Here is a 23,924-nt window from a genome sequence, read left to right as displayed (position 1 = left end):
AGAAAATCAAATTGCAAACAAAACGTTTTCATTCTTTTATCGTTCACTGTAAAAGCAAATTCCACGAATTAATTTCATTTCTATTTGATCTTATTCTATTAAGAATAAAAATAAAACCTGTTATATCAAATCATTCTTTTAATTTTTTTTTTATTATTTAAAAATTTGTTTTTAATGTGAGATTTTATTAAGAGCCATATCACATTATTCTCTTTAAATATTTTTCTTGCATCCCCAACTATTTTTGTTTGCTTTAAACTTTGAAACATTTCTGAAATATATTTTTTGAATTTTACATTCTTGAAACAAATGATATGTTAATTCTTTTATATTGTGTGTGTTTAAATTTATTATAAATACTACATTAATTTTCTTTTAATTTAGAGATATTTTAATAAATCATTTTAAAAATAGATTCTTTTTTTTTAATATTAAACATTATTGTCAAACCAAACCAGAATATATATTTTCATTCTAACTTTGTTTTTTTTACTAAATTAATATTAAACTAAAATCAAAATATACAAAATATTTTTTCTTCTAACTTTACATTAAGAAAATATTAACTAATTTTTTTTTGTAAAGCGTTTTTAAGTGGTGTTTTTTATACTTTTTTTTATATATTTGAATTAAAAGAAAAACTTCTAGAGAATGCAATAAAAAATACGAACTTTGCATGCCAAATTTTGTACGGAAATAATATTTTTTAAGGGATATTTAGAATAGAAATCTTTTTTTTTCTTCCTCCACCTTCAAAACATTAAAGATAAATTTTTGAAAAAAAAAATAATGAATTTAAGAACAAAGGGAAAATAAACAATAAACAAATCTTAAACATTTTTCAGTGGGAGAAATTCTCTTTTTGTTTGAGAAATGGCACGGTCTTTAGAGATAACGTTAGGATGCTTCCTTTCTTTCCGTTTAGGTAGGTAGGTAGGTAGGTAATAATATTTTTAAGGAGAATTATTATATACACAGAGATGGAAGATCCGATTTATATGACGGACTTACCTTCCTTCCCTTTTTTGTACACACAAAACTACAACTTTTCCCAGCCGACGCACGTTTGGATGTCTCGTAAGGAGCCAATGTTAAGTCTTCACGTTATCCTCTTTGCTATCAGACTCTGGCTGCACATCGAGGGACTTCCTATTGCTAGCCGGTGGCGTGAGAAGCCCCACCGGGCAGGGATCAGCCTGAATGGATGTCGAAGCATCCGGAAGTGATGTGATGTGTAACTCTGACGTTACTTGTTGCTGCTGTTGCGCTTCTTCTTCACGGCGTCGCATAACGCTGTCCTGCAATGAGAATCATTCAGCAAAATATGCTCCCATTTAGCTAATGCGGCAAACAATCTCTGCGCGTTGGGATTCCAATTCACAAGAATGTGCTAAATACGCGCGAAAGCACAACAAGAAAAAATCGCTCCGATTTCAACGCGTATACAAGAGGTTGATGAACCCCTAAACTGGTCACAGAGACTGTCTCAACAACTCGCAATGATCGCAAAATGTCTAATAAAAATCCATTCATTCATGATGATTTTATGCTAAACTGAATAGTTTTTTTTATGATTAATTTCAATGATTTTTTTGCGTACACTACCCATAAAAAGTTTCCGGGAAAGCAAAAATGGAGTATTTTTGAAGGCAAATTTCAAGTGGCTCTATCTTCGGCTGTGGTCAACCTATTTTCAAAAATTTATTAGTTTTGGAAAGGTTCATTTCTCACCTTTCCAAAACTAGTAAATTTTTGAAAATCGCTTAAGCCGTTATTTTTTGGTGGCCATTTTGGTTAAGCTAGGCTTTCACGATTTCACAAATTTTGACTTTGACCTCTTGCATCTCGGCCGCTAGTGTACCGATTTTGACAAATATAATATCGTTGGAAAGGTAATTTAATTCCCTTTCCAAATCTGATAAATTTTTGAAAATCGGTTAACCACAGCCGGAGATATAGCTTTTTGAAATTTGCTTTCAAAAGTACCCAATTTTTGCTTGCCCGGAAACTTTTTGAGGGTAGTGTAAATCACTCAATGTCCTTAGAAAAAAATAATGAGAAAAGTCCTAATTTTTCCCTTAAAGCTTTGTTTAAGTTTAGAGACTTCTTTACTGGGAAATACTCTACTACATCCTCCAGAGTTCACACCTTTAAAATTCATTCTATTAATTAATGTAAATAAACAAATATTTTGTTCTAAAAATGTTCTTTTAAATTAATTATCTTTCAATTGAAAAAAAAAATTAAGTTCAGCAACCTCCTCAAATATTTTTTCCTCTATTTCCTATTTATTTGCTAAAAGTAAATTCCCACAAAATTGACAAATTCTTCTCGCTCTTTAAACTCCCCAAAAAACAAGTTTTTTAGATAGCACAAAAAATTAGCAAAGCTTATCGATTGAGTAATTTATCAAAAAATAAAAAAAATGAAGAAGAAATAAAAAGTGTGAATAACCTTAGAAGGAATGAGAAATAAATAAGAAAAAAAAACAGATTATAAAATACTTACAAACATCTCTAGCGAAATGGTGTGCGTCTGAATCTTGTAGGATTCATCTGTATTGGCATTGGGGCAGAAATGTCCAACACCATACGACACTGGCAGCGCTTCTGTTTGCTCCAAATGGAACACAGGGGTGGTATCGTCGTTGATCACCCGAAAGAATGGCTCCATCCACTTTGCACATGGCTCAATGCTTGCCCATTCCAAGCCAGACACACGCGTGGCGACTTTCCTGTTTCCCGCGCGCAAAAAAAGCATTAAATTGAATTTCTTTTTCTTATTCTCATGAGAATCTTTTAATAATAATAAAAAAACGCCCCATTTGATGAAAAAAAAAAGACGATCGAGTTTAAAAAAAAATTCAGAGAAAATGTGTGATCATTTGAGAAGATCGCGAGGAGAGATCACAAGAAAATATTGCTCGCATTTTTGCGCCAAAGCCACGGAGTTATTTAGTAAATGGCGATGAATGAGATAATGGAGATCACGATCAGTTTTTTTTTTCAAAGAGATCTTGTAAAAATTGTTTTACAAAATAATCATCACACGCTAAGCTGAAGCATCAGAGCGTGTAAAGATCTCTCATTTTATTCAATTTGAATTAACGAACATTTTTAGGAGTTTCCTGATCCTTCTCAGAATGTCCCAGAAGGAGAAGAAAACTCCTAAAAAGCCTAAAAATGTTTGTTTAAAACCTCCGTCAACAAACCAAAAATCTTTTTTTTTTTTTAATAATAAAACATCCAGTTTTTTACCATAATTTTCAGTGAAAGAACAATTCCCAGAACTTTGAAGATTCTTCCATTTTGTTTTAAATAAATTATCGAAAGCATCACAATAAGAAAAAACAAGTTAAAAATATCTTTTCATAAACAAAGATAAAATTAATTAAGAACTTACTTGCTGTAAACATGACTAATAGCAGCAGCAGCAACAACAGAGTACGGATAATTGAGGATTCCCATATCCAGGGAACAGAGATCGAGAAGTTGGCACGTGTGTGCGTACTCCATCCCCGAAAATTGCGGATAAACAAATGCATCATCCGTCTTGTTCGCTTCTGCCACATCTTTGGTGGGTGTACACTTATCCGGTGTCAGGAGAGACGCCACGGCATCGGGATTCACCTGCGGCATTGACGTTGGTGCCGTACACGGAGGACGCGCGGATGCTGTGGAAGTTTTCTTCCACAATTTACTCGGATCCGTCACATGGACTTGCATGTAGATCGTTAGCCATCCCATCACAGTTACTGTACTCATATTCCAATCGAGCGACTGCAGCAGCAGAAGCTCCTGCTGGAGGATATCACTCTCCGTGCACGCACCATCCGTCACGTAGGCGAATTCTCCTATTTTGGGCGGGTAGATTTCCTCAACCTTTCAAAGAATTTATCCAACAAAAAAAAACATTGATGGAGGAAAATCTTTTTTTCTTTATTTTTGAGAGATTATCTAATCTTGCATAGAAGCCTCGTCCTCAATTTAAATTTAATTCAAATTAAATGAAAATTAAAATAAATGAAATGAAAATAAAGAAGAAGAAGAATCCTTTTTTGGAAATCATACATTCTGATTGGCTGATAATTTTGGGTAAAGCGTTCTCATTGGCTAAACTACTTGTTGATCAAATCTACGTCACTTCTTGGTGGGACCTCGGTGCAAGGTTGATTGGAACAGATTTTTTTAGCTTTTAACAATTATTTTCTAGCTAAAAAATAATTTCCATGACGTCTTTTCAATTAAATTATTTTTTTATTTTATTTATTTTTAATAGAAATTCAAAAATGAATTTACTTTGAGAGATTACAATTATTTATTTCAAAGAATCTTATTTTAAAAGAAATTTAATAGAATTTCTTGCTGATTATTTATTACTTTACAAAGTTAACAAAAGAGCTACTCATTTATGATTTCCAGCAATGATATGATTTATTTTTTTATTCTCATTTTCTCTCCGAAATATTTTTAAAAATCTCTATTATTATTTTCTTTCAATAAATTATGAGAAAAAACCCAAAATTCAGCAAAAATATTCTTTTTATTAAAAAAAAAAAGTCAAAGACCTACCTTTGCTGCCACAAAGAGACAGGTGACACCAACAAGCTGCAGTCTTGTCTTGGAAACCGCTGTATTTCTCGATAAATAGCGGTCAATGTAGTCCATTGCGAGGGAGTAGGTCTCCCTCTTGAGTTTATGCACATCACACACTTCAATGAGCCAATCGAGTAAGATTGCCCGCATTCGGGGCATAAGTCCCGGATGCTTTGTTAGCATATCTGGCTCCCTTTCGAGCCAATCGTGCTCATCTTTATTTATCATATTTCGCCAGAGAGCCGTTGCACTGGCCCACGAAAATTCCGGAAGTGGGCACTTGCGCATCTCACTCTGTGGCGCATACGACGTTGCTGCCCCATGCGTGGGGCTCTCCTCAACCCGTGTCAACACTTTGGTGCGTTTCCGCGAATGTGGGGTCTGTTCGCCACGCGCTGACCACGCACTACTGCTTGCACTATCCACAGACACTTCCCCGGCATTCTCAACATCCTCACTGCCCACGGGACTGAGGGTGTTTGTGCCCACCGAGGCTGGACTAGAGAGGCTATTTGGGGAGAAGCAATCAGACGACACAGCTGGGGATGTTGTTGACGTTGTGTCTGAGCAATTCCACCCGTCGTCGCCTGATTCAAAGGGCGAAAGGGGGCCCCTTCGCTGCTTTGCTGGCCGATGATATTCGGCATTCTGTAATTTTTTATCCATTTTTTTTCTTCACTAAAAACGTCCTCTTTGTTTGATTTTCACGAAGAAACTAAACTAAACTAATTTTTTTGTGCCAAAAGCAGAAGGAATTGCCTCAAATATTCTTCTGGGAATATTGCGCAGAGGTATGTGTGCGCAAAAGGATTTAAATGCCGGGTTTTTCCATTAAATTTTTGGGCAGAAAAGTGAAATTTTTACCACCACAGAGACAATTTGTCTTAAAGAGGATTTAATGGTCAAGAAAAGATATTTTTGCATAATTTGTAGTTTTAATACCTTTATTATTTTTAAAAGAAAAGGATTAAAAAAATTATATTTGTTCATCTTTTTCTTTCTCTTCTAATTATTGCAAAAAGAAATTAAAGTTTAAAATTTTGAAACGTTAAATTGGTTAAAGTTAAAAATCTTTTGGAAAGAATTATTAAGTCCAAAAAATTACAAATAAATTAATTTATTATTTTAACTTTAATATGCGCAGATTTGGATTGATTAGAAATGATACCGTTGAAGTAACTAACGTTGTCTTTTTTATGATTGAAATTACTACTTTTTGGCCTAAAATTAGAACTGAACAGCTTGAATTTACTATTTTTCGGCTTAATTTAATAATTTCCTCCAGATAAACCCGTCTTGTTTGACATTGATCTTTATGGATTTGTAACGTTTATTTCTTAAAAATTTCTAACGTTAACAGTTTAATCGTTAGAACCTTTTCAGTTTCATTCCAAAATTCTCAAGAGAAGTCAGCAGAGATTTTTTTAAATGAAATAAAATAGAAAATTTTGTAATATTTTAAAAAAATCATTTGGATTAAATAAAATTAGTCTTTCTTCAGAAATTCGTTTTAAAATACCTTGTTTAAGTTAGGCATGATTTGCAGATAATTGAAAAATAAATCAAAGTTCTTTTCTCCTAAAAAATAATATTTAATTTCTTAATATTAATTTTATTATTCAATTATTTATTTAATTAAAATTAATTGTGAAAAATTAGCTAAAGGAGCATTAAAAAATTATTCTTCTGGTGAACAAGAAAGCCCAAAAAATTCAGAGATTTGTCCAATAAAATAACTTTTATTCTCTTCATTGAATAAATCAATGATTATTTATTTCAAAATCTCTTTCTACACATTTTAAATTAATTTTTCCCTTTAAGAACATTTTAAAATTTAAATTAAAACAATAACAATTTCCCCTTGAAAATCAAGAAAAACTCGTTTCATTACAAACTTCCCAGCTGTTGAGAATTTTACTCAACAAACCACCAAGCTTGTCTTTTTGGCTTCTCTTCAATCCTCCCTTTTTGATAAAAATCCCTTGAGGAACCCCCTTAGAGGCAGCCCCTTTATTTAAATCAACCCTCGTGGAAAATATTACCTAAAGGTGTTCCACATTAGCCCCTTGCAATGATTGCGACGCTATTGTTTGAACTCGAAAGCCCAAAAATGTTCTTAGAAATCACAATACAGGTAAGAAATGTAAGAAAACGAACCCCTTTGTGGCCTTTTAAATCTCTGTGAGTTCTCTTTGGTATTTAAATCCTCACTCATTTCTCTTTTCCTCTTCTTCGCAACTACACAAAACATTCCAGCTGCTTCTGCAAATTTTCTCTTATTGGCTTTTTGCAGAGAAATTAAAGAGGGAAAATTGTTGAGAAACTTTGTACAATTTGTACGTTTTCCCAACACCTTTCCTTCGGGGAATTTTCGTGAATCTTCGTGAGCTTTTGTTTATGATTTTTCGCACTTTCATTGGTCGCTAAGGGGACGTACAGCTGACCAATGAGGGGTGTTGGCTGAGAACTAGCGCGTCTCTGCATTTTCCCGGGTTAAACTCCGGCCGGGGGATTGCGCGGGATCTTGGGCTAACGGATCCGGCGTGGTGGAATTTATATAATAAAATTCCTCAAGAGTATTCGAGGTCTTTTCCCTTCTGCTTCTTTCTTTCTTTTCCTATTCTTTTGGTGTTTGTGGCAATTGCAAAGGGGGAAATGCGAGAGATATGTATGTATTTGGGGTTACTCACTTTGCCTTCTGCTGCTGCTGTACTTCTTCGTTTTCTCTTTACAGCCACCACCTTTCGAGCCACATCCTCAGGACTGCTAAAAATGCGAATGAGGGGAGAAATGTCACAGTTAAAAGACTCTGTGTTTTTTTGTCTGTTAGCCTGCGATAGTTATTGATGCGTTAAGAGGGTCCGGGGGTTGCAGAAGCCCTACTTTTTTTTTCATTTACAAATTTAATAAAGGTCTGTTGTGTTGGCCATGAGAAATTGAACATTTTCATGCAAACAGAGCAAGAAGAAAAAAACGCAGCCCAGAAATTTTTTTCATGATAAGATTGTGGGATAATATTTGAGAGTTATTTCGAGTTTTATGGACTTTCCCGATGAAAATCATCTGTGGCACAATTTTTCTCTTACCTCTGACTCTCCATAGTCTTTGTTGTTTCACTTTTTTGGCGCCTTTCCGGAGCGTTGGAGCTTCTCGGGGAGGAACTTTCCCACCACGGCGCTATCCAAGCTTAGACGGGGAGGCTTTTCCGGACACACAACACTTGGCAACACACAGAATTCTCTCTCTTTAATCCCTTTGGGGAAGCACAAAGCACGAAAATTGGGGGGGGAAGAAGTGGAATTGAATTAAAAATCCTCAATCACTGAGCACAAAGTATTTTTTCGGGGGGTCCTTTGGGGCATGCAAGGAGTTCAAATGCTACTCCTCCGGACACCAGTTTGATATCTCTCCCTGTGTGGTGTCCCTGTGAGATTTTCCACAACACTGATCGCCCGGCACAGAGGGAAACTTCGAGAGCGAGGGAATGTCGGCGTCCCTTTTTTGCCTGGGAATTCGCCCTTTGCTACGCTTTTTTCGTGGGTATGTGTGTGCGTGGCAGGGATGAAATTCCAACACTTCAGCCCCTTTGTCCGCAAAATTGCCTGCTGCAACCCTCAGAGGGATTTCTCAGGAACTAATCGCCCCGTCTACACCCAAAATTCTCTTCTTGCAAAAATATTATATATCTCAGCTCCCGGTGTGGGCTGCGGAAATGGCTGCCACACTACTCACAGAAGAAAAATTTTCAACCCAACTTTTCAAGGTGCCCTCACGCCACCGTCCACAACACCACTGTGAATTTTTCACGCTCCCCTAATTCACAAACACCTCACGCACACTTTGGAGGTATTTTCACGCTGATCACTCTTGTATTTCACCTGGAAAAATGCAATGAAAACCGGCAAGTTGTCACTTTTAGGCGGCACGTTCTTCACACACAGTTCGCCATTGCCAAGGAGGAAATCGCAAGCCGACCACGAAGCGAGGGCTTTTGGCGGGTAAAATATTCCCCAACAATCCCCATGGATTTCCCGGAAAACCCCCTAGAAACATTCCCGGAGAGTCTTACGGTCCCTTGGGGTACTTTTGGGGCCCCAAAACCCCGTGCAATTGGGTGAAAATTGCCGATAAAATTGAGGCTTTTTGCGCCAAAAGTTCAACCCCCCGTGAAATCTTGACACGTCGGATGTATAAAAAAAATTATTTTGACAGCCAAGTCATTTCCTTCTACACATTTTCCGCCAAAAAAGCTCCCGCCGGCGCCATGGAAACCCCGCGATGCTTTTCACACCCCCACAGAGCCCCCAAAAAAACCCATCAAGGAGCAATTTATCCGCGAATTTCCTCATTTTCACGCAACACACTGCACTCACATCATATGCCCAGCACGCGGCGTCACCATTTCAACCCATTTTCCCGGCACTTTTCCCACGGAACCCCCACCTTGGGCACCCGGGCACACCACCGTGGGGTCCGTGCCCGCACACTGGGAGAGATATCGCGGTGAAAATGTGTTAATTAGCACATTAAATAACGAAATTGTTGCACGAGAAGCATTTGAAGGTTAAGCCAACTTGCAGGCCGCCACAGCGGCTATACCGCCGCACGGGGTTTTACCTTTTTCAGCAAATTCAGGTTCTCAACACTACACTGCACCACTTTGTGGCCCCACGGAGACACTTTTCCGGCTATTTTGGGGCACTTTTGGGGCTAAATACGGTGTGCATTTCATTAAAAACAAACAGTCAAAAAGCTCCAAAACAAACCCTAGCGGCTGAAATTGGAAGCACCAAATGTCACTTGGTGCAATGCGCATGTGTGCGTGGGGCGAATTGTGTACGTGTGACTGGAAATATTAATTTGATGGAAAAAGAAGAAGAAGAAACTTCCCATAAGAATTTCCCGGCAAAAAAAAGGAAAAAGAGAATAGAAAAGGGAATGCCGAAGAACACCAGCTGCCTTGTTCGTTGAGGGATCTTTAATTTTACACCGAAAGAGAGGAAAGATTTATCTTTTGTCCTTTTTTTGCTGAGTCCTTTTTGTTCACATCTGCCTCAATTTTGAGACAATTTCCGGGCACTTTGCAGGATTTCTTTCAATGAAAAGTCAAACTGTTAATGAAGAGAACCTTCCGGGAATTTGTGGACACATCCACAGTAAGAAAAACACTAAAAGGCAGCAAAGAAAGCGAAAGAAATGAATGAAGAAAGGTTGGAAAATGCGCAATGAGCGTTGAAATTCGCTGACCTTGCACTCTTTTGCTGAATTTAATTGTTACGGTCACTGACCTCGCGGTTCTCCACCGGATTCCGGCTATTCTGGACATTTCTTTTAGCTAGAATTCTATATTTTAATTTTAGAGAACACATTAAAATCATAAAAATTGTTCTGAGAGTTCTTAGAGCAAAATTCAATCGTGCTCTAGACTTAGAGCACCTTCTCTAGGCTCGGGATAGAGAATAAAATCGATTTTAGATTTAAGAGGAAATCTCTTAATTTAAGACGAGATGGCATGAGAAAAATACTTTCCTCTCACTCTGGCATTTTGTGTAGGTGAGTTTTTTGAGTGTGTACGTGTACGTGCATTTTGAAATGTCAACGGTCGGAAAAATTTTAAAATATTTATTTTTCCGGGAAAAAGTCATTTTTGGGGCAAAACTTTGCGCCAAAAGCTGGCGGGTGGCTCAGGGGGTCGGACCAATTATATAGAAGATAGATTGTGTCTGGGGTGATTTTTCAACGAACCCACAGAAGGTTGCAGAGAAAATCTCATGCAACCGGGAGGAAATAAGATTTTCCCGGATGAACTGATCCCTGGCCATGTCATGGATTAGCTCAAAAATGTCTTTTGAGGCCTCTAATTTACCTTTAAAATTCACGGATTTTGAACAAAAAATCGGTTGAATTTTTAACCAAAAATCTGCATTTTTTTCAATAAAGACTGAATTCTTAATTTGCTCACAGTAAAGTAATCAAAGAAACAAATAAATAAAAGGCAATGAATTAATGTACATAACATTATCTATTAACTGATTCATCCGGAAAAAAATCTATTTGGAGGATTTATATGGGGGACTCTTTGAAGCCACGAGCAGCGTAGTCAGAAGGCTTCGTTCGGTCCGACACAGCCGGATAGTTGGCTTCTCCCGGAACAACAGCACGACGGGATTTAATGACTCGCCAACCTCCCTTTCTAGTCCAGTCCTGCAAAAAATAACAAAATTTTTCAATAAAAATACTCAATTCAATCAATTATAGACACACCGCGTCTTTTGCAAAAAGCATGCGAGATTGAGAATTAAATTTTGTTTTGACGAAAAAAAACTCACGTTTGTGTTGTATTTAAAGTAGTAGAAGGTGGCGTAGAGTAGACTGAAAGTCATCAGTCCCTTGCCAATCCAGAATCGGGTGCAGTAGGCACGGTAGCCACCCTGAAAGAGGCAGCAAAATGTTTAGAGAACTTCCGGACAGGCAGTGCGATTATGTAACTTACAATGGAAGGAGTCAATTTCTCCCACAATTTATTCAATGGCCATTGATAGAAGCGGCGGATGGGATTGGTGAGTTCCTGGTGGTACTGTGGCACGTGCACGGGTTCATGGGGAGCGAGAATTTGATCCTTGAGGAATTGTTTTCGCCAGGCTCGCTCAACATCACTCATGCCGAAGAGGCGCTCCCTCTCGCGCACCATTCGCCCCCCGATGGCCATGGGCTTTACGCCCCCCGTGTCCGAGGCTGCTCCTTTGGATGCCATCGTCTTGCGCTGCCTAGAAAATCCCCGAAATCCCTTTTTCTTTTCCGCAAAATAAAACACACGGCTGGAAAGTTAAGAAACTGTCAAAATAGCAACTTGAAGTTTGTACACTTTTCTTCCCGAATACACTGAAAAAAATGGTTTGTTTCAACGCGTATTTTTTTTGACTTCCTGAGCCATCCTGGTCAGGTTTGTGATCACAGTGAAGCTCATGGGATGTGCAAAAGTGCCTGAGAGAGCTGAAAATATGGAATTCATGTTTTTCAGGTCAGAAATTCTTAGAGATTTTTTTAGCGTTTAGTTTCACATCAGGGATTGAGATATCCTCTATGATATCAGGAAAGTCCATAAGTCCACAGAGATTCCAGAAACTGCCCAATGGCCAGCCGGAGGATCTGTGGATCAATTTTGAGTACATCCGGCTGATCCTTGACTTGTATTCAAGGAATAATGAGCTTCCTGGACATGAAATATAAATTCTTCCCGGACAGCAAAATTAGCTTCCCGGACCTTTTCAACATCCGACTGATCCTTGATTTCATTTAGGGGCCAAAATAATAAAAGGAAGTCTTCTTTGCAATTTCGTGAAGCATTTTTATAGACTCAGATTTTGGCCCAAAGATAACACAAGGATCAGCCGGGTGATGAAAAGGAAGTTCCTAAGATCTCTTAAAAACTTCCTGATGCAATTGGCAGTCCTCCTGCTGAACTTCCAGGCATTTATGGTGCTTTCTGGGCACACTTCACAAACCCTTCAAACCGTTCCGGGAAGAAAAGTGCATTCAAAAAGTGTACAAACATCAAGTTGCTTTTGAATTTGACGCGCTATAATGTAGTTCCAAAAGCCACCACTCTACTATTTTTTGGCACTGCTGTTTGTATGGATGACGTTGTGGGAAAAAAACCATAAATTGATGAAAAATTCAACAAGATAAAAAATTCATTGGAAAATAGTGAAAATACTCGACCGGAAAAGTTAAAAAGTGCTCGTTGATAAGTCGGAGTAGCTGATAAGGTAAGAATTTGTTGATTTAAAAGGAGTGCCAAAGAGAAAATAACAAAATCATTATTTTTGCAGTGAGGAAACACAATGAGGTTTCTTCTTTTGGGGCTCCTGGGGCTCCTTATTACACTCACGGGGAGTGTTGATAAGAATAACTTCAAGACATGCGACCAGAGTAGCTTCTGCAGGTGAGAATAACTTTATTAACTTTAATTTTTCTCTTGAATTTGACGAAAAAAAAAATCTCTTTCTAAGGCGCTGCCGGAAAGTTGATCCGGGAATCCCTTCTCCGTACGAAGTTCAATTGGGTACACTTAAGACATTCCCAGATCACATTACGGTGGATGTGCTGAACAAAAATAACGAGCAGGTGTTTAATTTGAAAGTTGTTGGGCTGAAGGGGAATAAATTCCACGTGGAAGTTGATGAGAAATCCCCGCTGAAGCCACGATATCGCGTTGTGGATGCCCTCATAGCACCCCCAGTCACTGAGAATGTCTCCGTGACGAAGGAAGAAGAGGGATCGGTTGTTGTGAAATGCGGTGAGAATAGAGCTGTCGTCGTGGCATCACCATTCCGCATTGATTTCTACCACGGGGAAGTTCTTGTGGTGTCAGCAAATGCCAAGGGGCTCATGAAATTTGAGCATTTGCGCAAGAAATCCGTACCTGTTCCCGCAGAGGCTGCTGAAGAGGGTGGAGAAGGTGCCGCTGCGGCAGAGAATGAGGTGGAGAATCCCCAAACAAATGAGGATGATGACCCCGGAGCATGGGAGGAGAATTTCAAATCGCATCACGACAGTAAACCAAATGGCCCAGAAGCTGTGGCTCTGGACTTTACATTCCCACAAGCTGAGGTACTTTTCGGGATTCCCGAGCATGCAGATTCATTCGCACTTAAACCCACTCTTGGCTCTGAACCTTACCGGCTGTACAATTTGGATGTGTTTGAGTATGAATTGGATAGCCCAATGGCCCTGTATGGATCCGTTCCTGTCATCTATGGGCATGGAGAGGGCAATACAGCTGGAGTTTACTGGCAGAATGCCGCCGAGACGTGGGTGGATGTCTACAATTCCAATGCCAAGAAGAACGTTATGTCGTCTATTGTGAATTTCGTATCGAGATCTCGTCAAGCTGATCCTCCGGCTGCTCATTTTATGTCTGAAAGTGGAATTATGGACTACTACGTCCTTCTGGGGCCAACTCCCATGGAAACCTTCATGCAGTACGCAGATCTTACGGGTCCTGCACCACTTCCGCAAATGTTTGCCCTTGGCTACCATCAGTCACGTTGGAATTACAATGATGAGGCTGACGTAGCGGGGGTACATGATAAATTTGACGAGCATGACATCCCCATGGATACGATTTGGTTGGATATTGAGTACACTGATGCGAAGAAATACTTCACGTGGGACGGACACAAGTTCCCCCATCCTCTGGAGATGATCCGGAATCTCACAGAGCGCGGGAGGCATCTCACAATCATCATTGATCCCCATATTAAGCGAGACGGTGGGTACTTCTTCCACAATGACTGCACAGATCGTGGGTACTATGTGAAGAATAAAGATGGGCGAGATTATGAGGGATGGTGCTGGCCCGGAGCTGCGAGTTATGCGGACTTTTTCAGCCCCGACGTGAGGCAATACTACGCAGATCAGTACCAGCTTGATAAGTTTGACACAACAACGGCTGATGTGATGCTGTGGAATGACATGAATGAGCCATCTGTGTTTAATGGACCCGAAGTGACAATGCTCAAGGATAACATTCACTTTGGTGGCTGGGAGCATCGTGATGTGCACAACCTGTACGGCCATATGCATGTTCTGGGAACATTTGAGGGTCTTGTGCGGCGCAGTGGAGGTGTTCAGAGACCCTTCATCCTCACTCGTGGCCACTTTGCGGGCACACAGCGCTACGCAGCCATCTGGACGGGTGACAATACAGCCGAATGGGGACATCTCCAGGCATCCATTAAGATGTGCCTGTCTGAGTCAGTTGCTGGCTTCTCATTCTGTGGCGCTGACGTTGGTGGCTTCTTTGGGAATCCCGATGCGGAGCTCTTTGAGCGATGGTATCAAGCAGCTGCCTTCCAACCCTTCTTCCGGGCTCACTCCCACATTGACACGCGTCGTCGTGAACCATGGCTTTGGCCTGAAGCAACCATGCTGGTTGTCCGTGATGCCCTTCGTCGTCGCTACAGCTATCTCCCCTTCTGGTACACCCTGTTCTATGAGCACGAACGCACAGGGCGCCCTGTGATGCGTCCCCTTCTCACACATTACCCCCTCGACAAGGAAACCTTCACCATTGACTACGAATACCTCCTCGGGGATATCCTCCTTGTACGCCCAGTCCTCCAGCAGGGTGTCTCCAAGGTGGATGTTTACTTCCCGGCCGTTGATGGGAAGAAGGAAGGTGATATCTGGTACGATGTCGATGATCACCGCAAGATTACCGCAGCTGGTTTCGAATCCGTTCCAGTGGATAACTACAAGATCCCCGTCTACCAACGTGGAGGAACAATTCTTACGAAGAAGGAACGCATTCGACGTGCAGCCACGCTCATGGCAAACGATCCAGTCACCTTTGTTGTTGCTCTTGATAAGGAACATTCCGCCCGTGGGACGCTGTATGTGGACGATGAGAAAACATTCGAGTACCGCAAAGGGAAATACATCTACCTCAATTTGGAATTCAAAGACAATGTTATCAGTTGCAGGTGAGTTTTTATTTATTTTTATTTATTGGGAGACATTGAAAAAAAAGAAGAACTTTTCACGTTTTTTTTTTCTTATAATTCATCAGTTTTAAGATTTTTGGTAGGTACTGTTCCCGTGCCAGTGAGCACATGAAAATCCCAATGATATTTTCCCTTTAAATTGCTGAAATAATTTCCCCACATTATAAATTTCATGAAATATTGAATTGTAATCCCCCAAATGAATTGTTATACCAACCGTTGCATTTGAATATCATTGCAACCTCCGCGGCGGAGCCGCATAATGTTCACACATTTTTCTCTCTCGCACCCAAGAGGTGATCTCTTTACTGTTACCCTTCCCGAGCTGATTGTGTGAAAAAGAGCTCCAAATTTGTTAAAGAAAAATTATAAAATTATCCAATAAAATTAACTCTGTGATTCAAATAAAGTTGGTGGTGGTGACAAAAAGTGCTGTGTTTCACTGGAAATTGGGATCAAGGATCCAGGAGGATCCTACAAGGAGTTGCGGCTACTTTTCTTCCCCCCACGTGTGGCAACGTGCGATCTTCGGGGGATTTTCCGTGCTCATCTGGCGACTGGGAAATTTTTTGCTCCTCCCTCACCGGACCCTAATCAATGTATCTTTATACAGGTGAGCTAAGGGAGTTTGTGCCGAGGGAATCTATGCTGAGTATTAATTCATTTGTCCACTGCTCTACCACATATACTCATTAGGTAACCCACCTACATTTTTGGTCCTTCGAGCCGGATCCTAATCAATGTATCTTTATACAGGTGAGCTAAGGGAGTTTGTGCCGAGGGAATCTATGCTGAGTATTAATTCATTTGTCCACTGCTCTACCACATATACTCATTAGGTAACCCACCTACATTTTTGGTCGTCTTCGATCCGGGAAACTCAGCGCTACATTTTTGATCGACAAAGATCCGGTACGTTGAGACCTCCATTGCCTGCGCAGCATAGAACCAGTGGCCATTCCCATCTCTTGCGGTGTTGCATCCGAGTATCCAAGATGAGTCTGATTGAACGTGAAGGAATCATCAAGGCAATCTCCAAGACGGAATCCTTCGTCAGTGGCTTATCGTCTGCAGATACGGCCTACCTTGACCGTAAAGTCCTCCAAATGCAAATCCATCAGGTCAACAACCTCCAAGCAAAGTTCGAGAGCGTGCAAGATGACATCATCAGCCACAAGACTGGCAAAGGGAAAGACCATGAAGCGTCTTTCAAGCACTCAGTCTTGATGCGCTGCGCCAAAATCATCCAAGATACGACTCACTTGTTGACGTTCTACCCAAAGGAGGAACCCTGTACAGACACTTCGCCGTCTGGAACCCTCTGTAGCCTCATGAGGGAGATGATTCAGCAGAACAACCAGTTATTCGCCAAGCTCACCGCAACCGCAAGTACAATCACTCCTATTGATAGTCGCTCCTTAAGACTCCCTCAAATTGAATTGCCCAAATTTTCCGGTGAATATTGTGAGTGGATTCCTTTCAAAAACCGATTCAATTCCTTCATTGCCAATATTCCCAATTTATCAAAAGTTCAGAAGCTTGATTACCTGAAAGCTTCCCTGAGTGGAGATGCCGCCTCTACAATTGGTTATCTCCCTACCACCGAAAGCAATTTTGATGTAGCTTGGGAACTCTTAAGAAATCGGTTTGAAATAAATTCTGAAACCATCGCTGGGCATGGTCGTAACCCTTGCGACATGCCATCCGTCTCCCCCTCTGATCCAAGTCAGCGATGCATCAATGCCACTCATCCAGCCACCACATCTGCGAAATCCAATTCGCGCTCACATCCTTCCGCTGGCAATTCATCCAAGGAATATGCCAATGATTTTCACACAACAGCGGCAGCATCTAAATGCCAGTGCTGCGACCAATCCTCTCATCCACTGTACAAGTGCCCTCAATTTCTTGCACAGAATCCGGATGAGAAATATGAGACAGTCAAGACGCTCAACCTGTGTAGAAACTGTCTCGCTCCACATCTTACTCGCACTTGTACCTACCGCAAGTGTCGCAGGTGCCAAGGCCGGCACAATATACTACTGCATGATAAGTTCGTGGGTGAGTCTGCTGCCAACCCGCCGGCTCAGATACCAACGCCTTCGGCTATCATTCCTCCGTCTGTTGCCCATCAGCCTGCGCCAACTCCTGGTGTGCCAGCACCAAACCACTCTTCGGCCCTTTCCGCGTCCGCCGTGTCCGAACGCACTCTCCAACCTGGCCCGAGAGTATCCTGTACCACAGCCATGGTGGATGTGCTCACTGTCAGCGGGGAGAAGATTTCTTGCCGTGCTCTCCTTGACAGTAGAGTCCCAATCTGCATCATGACGTCCAATTTGCTCCAGAAATTGAAGCTTCCGAAATCCCTTTCGGAAATCTCTGTTGTGGGCATAGGCAACCAGCCGAACTCAGTGAAACACAAGGTCACTGCCACTATATCCTCACAAAGAAGCAATGTTTCCCATTTATTCAACTGCAACATACTTTCGGAAATCTCAGGCAACATTTCAACTTGGGATGTGGATACAAATGCACTTCGTCCACCACTGCACATCCCCCATCCTGATCCAGATCGGAATGTTTCTCGTCCTGTCGATTTGAACATCTGCAGTGAATCGTATCGGGCCAATTGGGTGTCCGACATTTTCTATCTGGGCTCCAGTCTTCCACCCCTCCGGGAGATTTTCCACGGCTATGTGATCGTAGATGAGCACAAACCTCCTCCACAGGTCCAGGATGTTCATCACGTCAATAGCACTCCAATCCTAGAAGAAATGTTGTGCACATCCGGGGAGCTTGAAGAACCACCTGATGAGGCTTCCGTTATGAACCAGCAGTTGCAATCCGATGCTCACTTCTCCAGAACCTACCAGAGGTTTGTTGTGGGAAGATTCAATGTGAGATTTCTTGTCAGGAACCAACCTGACCCTCTGAAGATTTCCTGTCCACAATCCGTGCGACAATCTCTGGCACTGGAGCGCCAGGTGAACAAAAAGCCTCCCTTCGCAATACTGTACGTCGAAGTGATGAGACACCGTTTGAAGAAGAAATGGCTATGGTCAGTTTCTTTACAAGATCCCAAGATTCTCAACTACTTCATATCTCACCAGGGGATGATGAAAGACTTCAGCACAAGTACCGAGTTGAGGATGATGCCCCACGTCTCTGCAAAATTATCTTCGGACGACAGTTTGAATGACCTAACTCCAATAGGTCCCATGGTCTTCCCTGACCACGCCGTCACCTTTCTGAGGTTCCGCCTCCATCTGCATTCAAAGACGGCAGACATCTTGAAGATGGATCCCGAAGACTACAATTTCTATCAACTGATGTGGCAATCCTTCGTAGATGACACACTTCGAGACCGCTACATTCCCAAGGTCTGTTGTGAGGTAACATCGCCGCCACATGTGATCTTACGTGCACTCGTTCAACTATTTGATGGCCACAACGCTGAAGTCCCATTAGCTTCCAGCATAGTGCGATTCCTCTTATATGTTGACAACACCACTCCAACCACATTCAGTCTCAATGGGGATTCCATCATGAACCATTTGAACTTCCAAACTTCCGTGTATGCTTACATGGAGATACACTCGAGGAGAACTTTGGCTCCTGCCATTGCCCAACTCTTCAATCCCTACAGCCTGATAGGCTCCTTCATCATAGAAGCTGCAGTCATGCTTCAATGTTTGCACCAACTCATATTCGAATGGGATGAATACTTATCCAGGAAAATCCTTCACCACTGGAACACTTTTGCCAAAGGACTACCAGTCGTCCAATTCATCTCCATTCTCCTGTGGATTTATTTCCTCCAACAATTATCTCGCATTGTGCTTCACGTCTGTGGTGGTACAACCAGAAGTACTTCATCAGGAGACACTCTACGTGGGATTTATCTTCCTCAAGAATCTCACAAAGTGGTTGCCTTCAACCACATCCGAACCTCCATTTGTATTGAACAATTGCATCATGTGGAAATAGACCAAATTTCTGCCGAGTCGATTTCCCGGGGAGCTTCGCCATCTGATCCTCAACGCAACAATCTCTGGTGGAAAAATCCAGAGTGGCTTCAGCATCCTGGAAATCAACAGACTGCTCCATCCATTCATTCAAAAGTGCTCCATTGCTTCATCACAGTGTTGAACCAATTGGAGGACAAATTTAAAGGGCTTATTTACAACCACTGTTCATTGTTCAAATTCCCAAACCGGTTCTCCAATGTTTACATTTTTTCGATGCGAGATGAAATTCCCAATCCACACATGGTGCCGCTATCGTAGTAGATGCGATAAAACCCCAAAGCTTCTCCCCATTCACCAAACAATATGGTCCCGTTAGAAGTGGAGATATGTTCATCAGTGCCACCATCCCATTCACAACTCATGATCCATTCAAATATCTCCAACCCAAATTCAATCCGCCTTACCATGAGGACCATCACAATATCCTTCAAGGACACAAAGGATTCTCCCGTAGGATCGCATATAGTTCTGGCAAGGATGCATCATGGATACACCATGCCAGCCCGGGGAGAATGTTCCCGTGCCAGTGAGCACATGAAAATCCCAATGATATTTTCCCTTTAAATTGCTGAAATAATTTCCCCACATTATAAATTTCATGAAATATTGAATTGTAATCCCCCAAATGAATTGTTATACCAACCGTTGCATTTGAATATCATTGCAACCTCCGCGGCGGAGCCGCATAATGTTCACACATTTTTCTCTCTCGCACCCAAGAGGTGATCTCTTTACTGTTACCCTTCCCGAGCTGATTGTGTGAAAAAGAGCTCCAAATTTGTTAAAGAAAAATTATAAAATTATCCAATAAAATTAACTCTGTGATTCAAATAAAGTTGGTGGTGGTGACAAAAAGTGCTGTGTTTCACTGGAAATTGGGATCAAGGATCCAGGAGGATCCTACAAGGAGTTGCGGCTACTTTTCTTCCCCCCACGTGTGGCAACGTGCGATCTTCGGGGGATTTTCCGTGCTCATCTGGCGACTGGGAAATTTTTTGCTCCTCCCTCACCGGACCCTAATCAATGTATCTTTATACAGGTGAGCTAAGGGAGTTTGTGCCGAGGGAATCTATGCTGAGTATTAATTCATTTGTCCACTGCTCTACCACATATACTCATTAGGTAACCCACCTACAGGTACCTATTCTAGAAAATATTTCAAGAATTGGACAGTTTGTTTCCTATTTTAATCGTGTTTTTAAAGGTAAGATTTTAGAAAAAAAAATAATTAATTAAATTATTTTTTGGAGTTCCCAGTAAACAAAATTTGCTCAATATTGAGTCAATGTATATAGGTCTACATAGATGGTCAATTATTGATAAATTTAATTGATAGCTAATGCTGCGCATGGAAACTGATTGAGAAGCAATTGATTAAAAAAAATGGAGCAATTTATAAAAGAACGAGGTGAATATTTGTATAGAAAAGAAGGAACGACGATCACCAACAGACCTTTCTTTATTTATTATATAGATAAATCATAAATCATCTCTTCTATATAATAAAGAAAGGTCTGTTTGTTGGTAATCGTCGTTCCTTCTTTTCTATACAAATCCACACCGTTTGACCGATCGCGATGAAATTTGGTACTCCCCGCGAAGCTTTATGATTTCGTAAATCATAAATCATAAATCATAAAACATAAATCATAAAACATAAATCATAAAACATAAATCATAAATCATATATCATAAATCATAAATTATTAAACATAAATCATAAAACATAAAACATAAATCATAAATCATAAATTATAAAACATAATTCATAAAACATAAAACATAAATCATAAAACATAACTCATAAAACATAAAACATAAAACATAAATCATAAAACATAAATCATAAAACATAAATCATAAAACATAAATCATAAAACATTAATCATAAAACATAAATTATTAAACATAAATCATAAATCATAAATTATTAAACATAAATCATAAAACATAAATCATAAAACATTAATCATAAAACATTAATCATAAAACATAAATCATAAATCATAAATTATTAAACATAAATCATAAAACATAAAACATAAATCATAAATCATAAATTATAAAACATAAAACATAAATCATAAATCATAAATTATAAAACATAAAACATAAATCATAAAACATAACTCATAAAACATAACTCATAAAACATAAATCATAAAACATAAATCATAAAACATAAAACATAAATCATAAATCATAAAACATAAATCATAAAACATAAAACTTCGCTCCTTCGCGGGTACTTGTTGCGCTTCGCGCTTTTAGAGAAAAAATTAATTTGTGATGGAGGTAGATTAGGGCCACTTATCAATCCCGGAAAAAATTTTGCAAACAGAAGAAATAATTTTCATTGAACATTGCCCTTCCTGATCCTATTAGGGATTGTAAAACATAGTCTTGTATTGTGGACTCAATATTTAAAATATAACTACCTATACAAAAAAAAAAACATTTTCAAATTCGAGTCTTTGGGTCAGCGTATGACTCAATGAACCTTAAAGGGGACCTTCATTTAAATATGTTTCATTTTATGCAGAAAACTATTATTACAATACATTACAGCTTACATGTTAATGAGACATACATAAAAAATAAGAGAGATTGATGATCTCCCCTTCTTATTTTTTTTCCTTGTTCTTTCACAGGAAAAATGATGAGAAGGCCAATTATGATACGAAATCGTGGGTGGAACGCATTGTGATTGTCGGTCTGGAGCACGTACCGAAATCTGCAACATTGAATGTGAGTGGAGAGCCATCGGTGACACTTGAGGTCTACAAACACGGCGAGAGTGTCGTTGTACGGAAGCCGAAGGTTGTTTTGTCACGGAAGTGGTCAATTCAGCTCAACTATTAGTCGATCACCATCCCCTAATTAAGTAGTCTAAATACGTAAATCCATTTGACTCTGGGATGGTGTATTTTGAACAGGGGGTGTGTGTCGTCATTGTTAAAGTGATTTGAAATTGAACAAGAATTTGCAGAGTAAGTAGAGATAAAAAGATTTTATTCTTTTTGGTAATATCGTGATGCAAAAAAAAGTAAGAAGAGAAAATGATTCATAAGAAGAGATTTTGAAATTAATGAAGAGTTGTTTTCTTTTTTTTTTATTCTTTTGATATTCTGGTGATGGTGAAAGAGGTCTCAAGAAGATGGTTGGTAATGTTCTCCCTTAACGAGCGATGCTTAACTTTGAGGAGATTTTCATGAAGGGGGTTTGTGGGCATGGGGGGGGATAGCTTTCTTGTCTCCAACATTTATCATCCCTCAATAGCGGGGGGTCTATACTTTTGTTCTGTGTTCGTGTGTTTGTGTGTGATTCGGTTGCGAATGATGCGGGGGGGGATCACTAAAATGCCAAAATGAGTGGCATGATGAGACAAAAGATGCGTGAGCGAGAGAGGGGCGAGGTAAATGTGAATCAATATTTGTACTACTTATCACGTATTATGTGTCTAATCTTGGATTAGAATTCATCTTGTGTCGCCCAAGAGAAACGTGCTCAACGGGGAAGAGATGTCGCCTCATCCTCCCGCTCCCCTCCTCCGCATTCGAAGGGTCCTTCATTTCAATTGCGTGCGAATGTGAGGGGAAGGTGACCCGTGGACGCAAGAGGGGGGAGGTATTCTGTTGTGACAATTTCACCCTCATCGACTGAAGCACTCACCTCTCATGGACGAAATCTCTTTTGGGGGGGTTGCTTTAAGCTTCCACAGAGTCGGGATGGTTTTTGTTCCATTCTCCTCCAACGGGGACCTTTGCAAGGCGAAGGGACCACGCAGGACCACCACGTGTGATCAAGATTCACCCTTCGCACCCACCCCACTGCGTAGCTCACAAGACAAATGAGCCTATAATTGTGCGTATCACTAATCCAGTGCGGTGGTGCTTAATTGTTGTGTCTCGGAAGCTGGCAAACTTATATCAATTTCCGAGACGGACGGGTGGAACTGTCGCAAGAGTTTTGACGGTGCGGGTATTAATGTTTCACATGGGTCCGCACATTTTGCTGACCATAGCACGTAATCAATACGGAATTGTAATTCAAGCGGGATGGGCTTTCTTGTCTCCTCCGTCCGTACACAATGAAGAGATTGCAGGTCGAGAGGTGTTCGTTAAGGTGACAACTGAAGAGGAAATGAAATTTATCCTTTACCCCCTGAACGGGGATTTGATTCGTTGTTTTTGCTTAAAGTAATTGTTGTTCCCCCCACAGTTACAGGAAAAAAAATAATAGGGAGAGCAAATAAAATTCTAAATTTATTACATATAGGGATTGTAGGGGTTGAATACAAAGGGATGTAGGGGGTTATATACTTTTTTGATAATTTCTTAAGTCACTCTAGAGTTGGAAACAAGATTCTAAATACGTAACCATTCTGGGAAATTATCTTAGAATTAGATTTTTTCTTATTAGCTTAGGTAGAATTTGTTTTTTTCTATATTCTTAAATATTTGATTTTAAAAGAATTTCAGTTACTAATCAATACGTCAAGCAATAAAAGTACTGTTAAAAGGTATAGTAAGAAACCAAATATCAAGCATTAGAAAAAAAACATTAAATAATAAAATAAGTAGAATAATGTACTACACAATAAATTTGATTTTAGAAAGAATATAAAGTTAAATCTGTTAATTCGATTGCAAAAAACACGCTGTTAAATAAATTTCTGGCTAAGCCTCTGATAGATATCCATTAAGGAAAGGCATTCTGCCTATACCGTTATTAAACGCTTTAGTACTCTGTTATGAATTATATTAAACATTCTTGTAAGAGATAATAAATAA

General features: G+C 40.0%; 4 protein-coding genes across 9 annotated transcripts; 2 read left to right on the top strand and 2 right to left on the bottom strand.

The window, feature by feature from the left end:
- Nucleotides 1-142: 142 nt before the first annotated feature.
- LOC129790473 (G1/S-specific cyclin-E) lies at nucleotides 143-9,434 on the bottom strand. 4 transcript variants are annotated; one of them, XR_008750569.1, is made up of 7 exons: nucleotides 7,682-8,877; nucleotides 7,286-7,361; nucleotides 4,572-5,243; nucleotides 3,403-3,881; nucleotides 2,509-2,734; nucleotides 1,012-1,298; nucleotides 143-913 (listed from the first exon to the last, which is right to left on the bottom strand). XR_008750569.1 is itself a non-coding variant. In XM_055827963.1 (7 exons), the coding sequence occupies exons 2-7, from the start codon at nucleotides 7,693-7,695 to the stop codon at nucleotides 1,092-1,094; spliced, it is 1,674 nt and encodes a 557-aa protein (XP_055683938.1). In that variant the 5' UTR covers nucleotides 7,696-7,848; nucleotides 9,213-9,434; the 3' UTR covers nucleotides 143-1,091. The 4 variants fall into 4 exon arrangements, 3 of the variants coding, with proteins under 3 accessions (XP_055683938.1, XP_055683941.1, XP_055683940.1); XM_055827963.1 differs by adding an exon at nucleotides 9,213-9,434 and having other exon boundaries at nucleotides 143-1,298; nucleotides 7,682-7,848; XM_055827966.1 differs by adding an exon at nucleotides 9,213-9,404 and having other exon boundaries at nucleotides 143-1,298; nucleotides 7,286-7,358; nucleotides 7,682-7,848.
- A 1,164-nt stretch (nucleotides 9,435-10,598) lies between these two features.
- On the bottom strand, nucleotides 10,599-11,440 carry LOC129790468 (uncharacterized). The gene is made up of 3 exons (XM_055827959.1): nucleotides 11,089-11,440; nucleotides 10,925-11,026; nucleotides 10,599-10,799 (listed from the first exon to the last, which is right to left on the bottom strand). The coding sequence occupies exons 1-3, from the start codon at nucleotides 11,347-11,349 to the stop codon at nucleotides 10,659-10,661; spliced, it is 504 nt and encodes a 167-aa protein (XP_055683934.1). The 5' UTR covers nucleotides 11,350-11,440; the 3' UTR covers nucleotides 10,599-10,658.
- A 764-nt stretch (nucleotides 11,441-12,204) lies between these two features.
- Nucleotides 12,205-22,220, top strand: LOC129790467 (neutral alpha-glucosidase AB). Its single transcript, XM_055827958.1, has 4 exons — nucleotides 12,205-12,364; nucleotides 12,428-12,540; nucleotides 12,608-15,082; nucleotides 21,783-22,220. The coding sequence occupies exons 2-4, from the start codon at nucleotides 12,440-12,442 to the stop codon at nucleotides 21,991-21,993; spliced, it is 2,787 nt and encodes a 928-aa protein (XP_055683933.1). The 5' UTR covers nucleotides 12,205-12,364; nucleotides 12,428-12,439; the 3' UTR covers nucleotides 21,994-22,220.
- LOC129790466 (uncharacterized) lies at nucleotides 15,357-19,986 on the top strand. Of its 3 annotated transcripts, XM_055827957.1 has the most exons (3): nucleotides 15,357-15,716; nucleotides 15,800-18,677; nucleotides 18,837-19,986. In XM_055827957.1, exons 2-3 carry the CDS (start codon nucleotides 16,099-16,101, stop codon nucleotides 19,387-19,389), a joined length of 3,132 nt encoding a protein of 1,043 aa, XP_055683932.1. In that variant the 5' UTR covers nucleotides 15,357-15,716; nucleotides 15,800-16,098; the 3' UTR covers nucleotides 19,390-19,986. The 3 variants fall into 3 exon arrangements, with proteins under 3 accessions (XP_055683932.1, XP_055683931.1, XP_055683930.1); XM_055827956.1 differs by having other exon boundaries at nucleotides 15,943-19,986; XM_055827955.1 differs by having other exon boundaries at nucleotides 15,800-19,986.
- Nucleotides 22,221-23,924: the final 1,704 nt, after the last annotated feature.

The sequence above is a fragment of the Lutzomyia longipalpis genome, chromosome 2 (genome assembly GCF_024334085.1).
Source record: "Lutzomyia longipalpis isolate SR_M1_2022 chromosome 2, ASM2433408v1".
NCBI lineage: Eukaryota > Metazoa > Arthropoda > Insecta > Diptera > Psychodidae > Lutzomyia > Lutzomyia longipalpis.
This window is presented reverse-complemented; position numbering and strand designations above follow the sequence as displayed.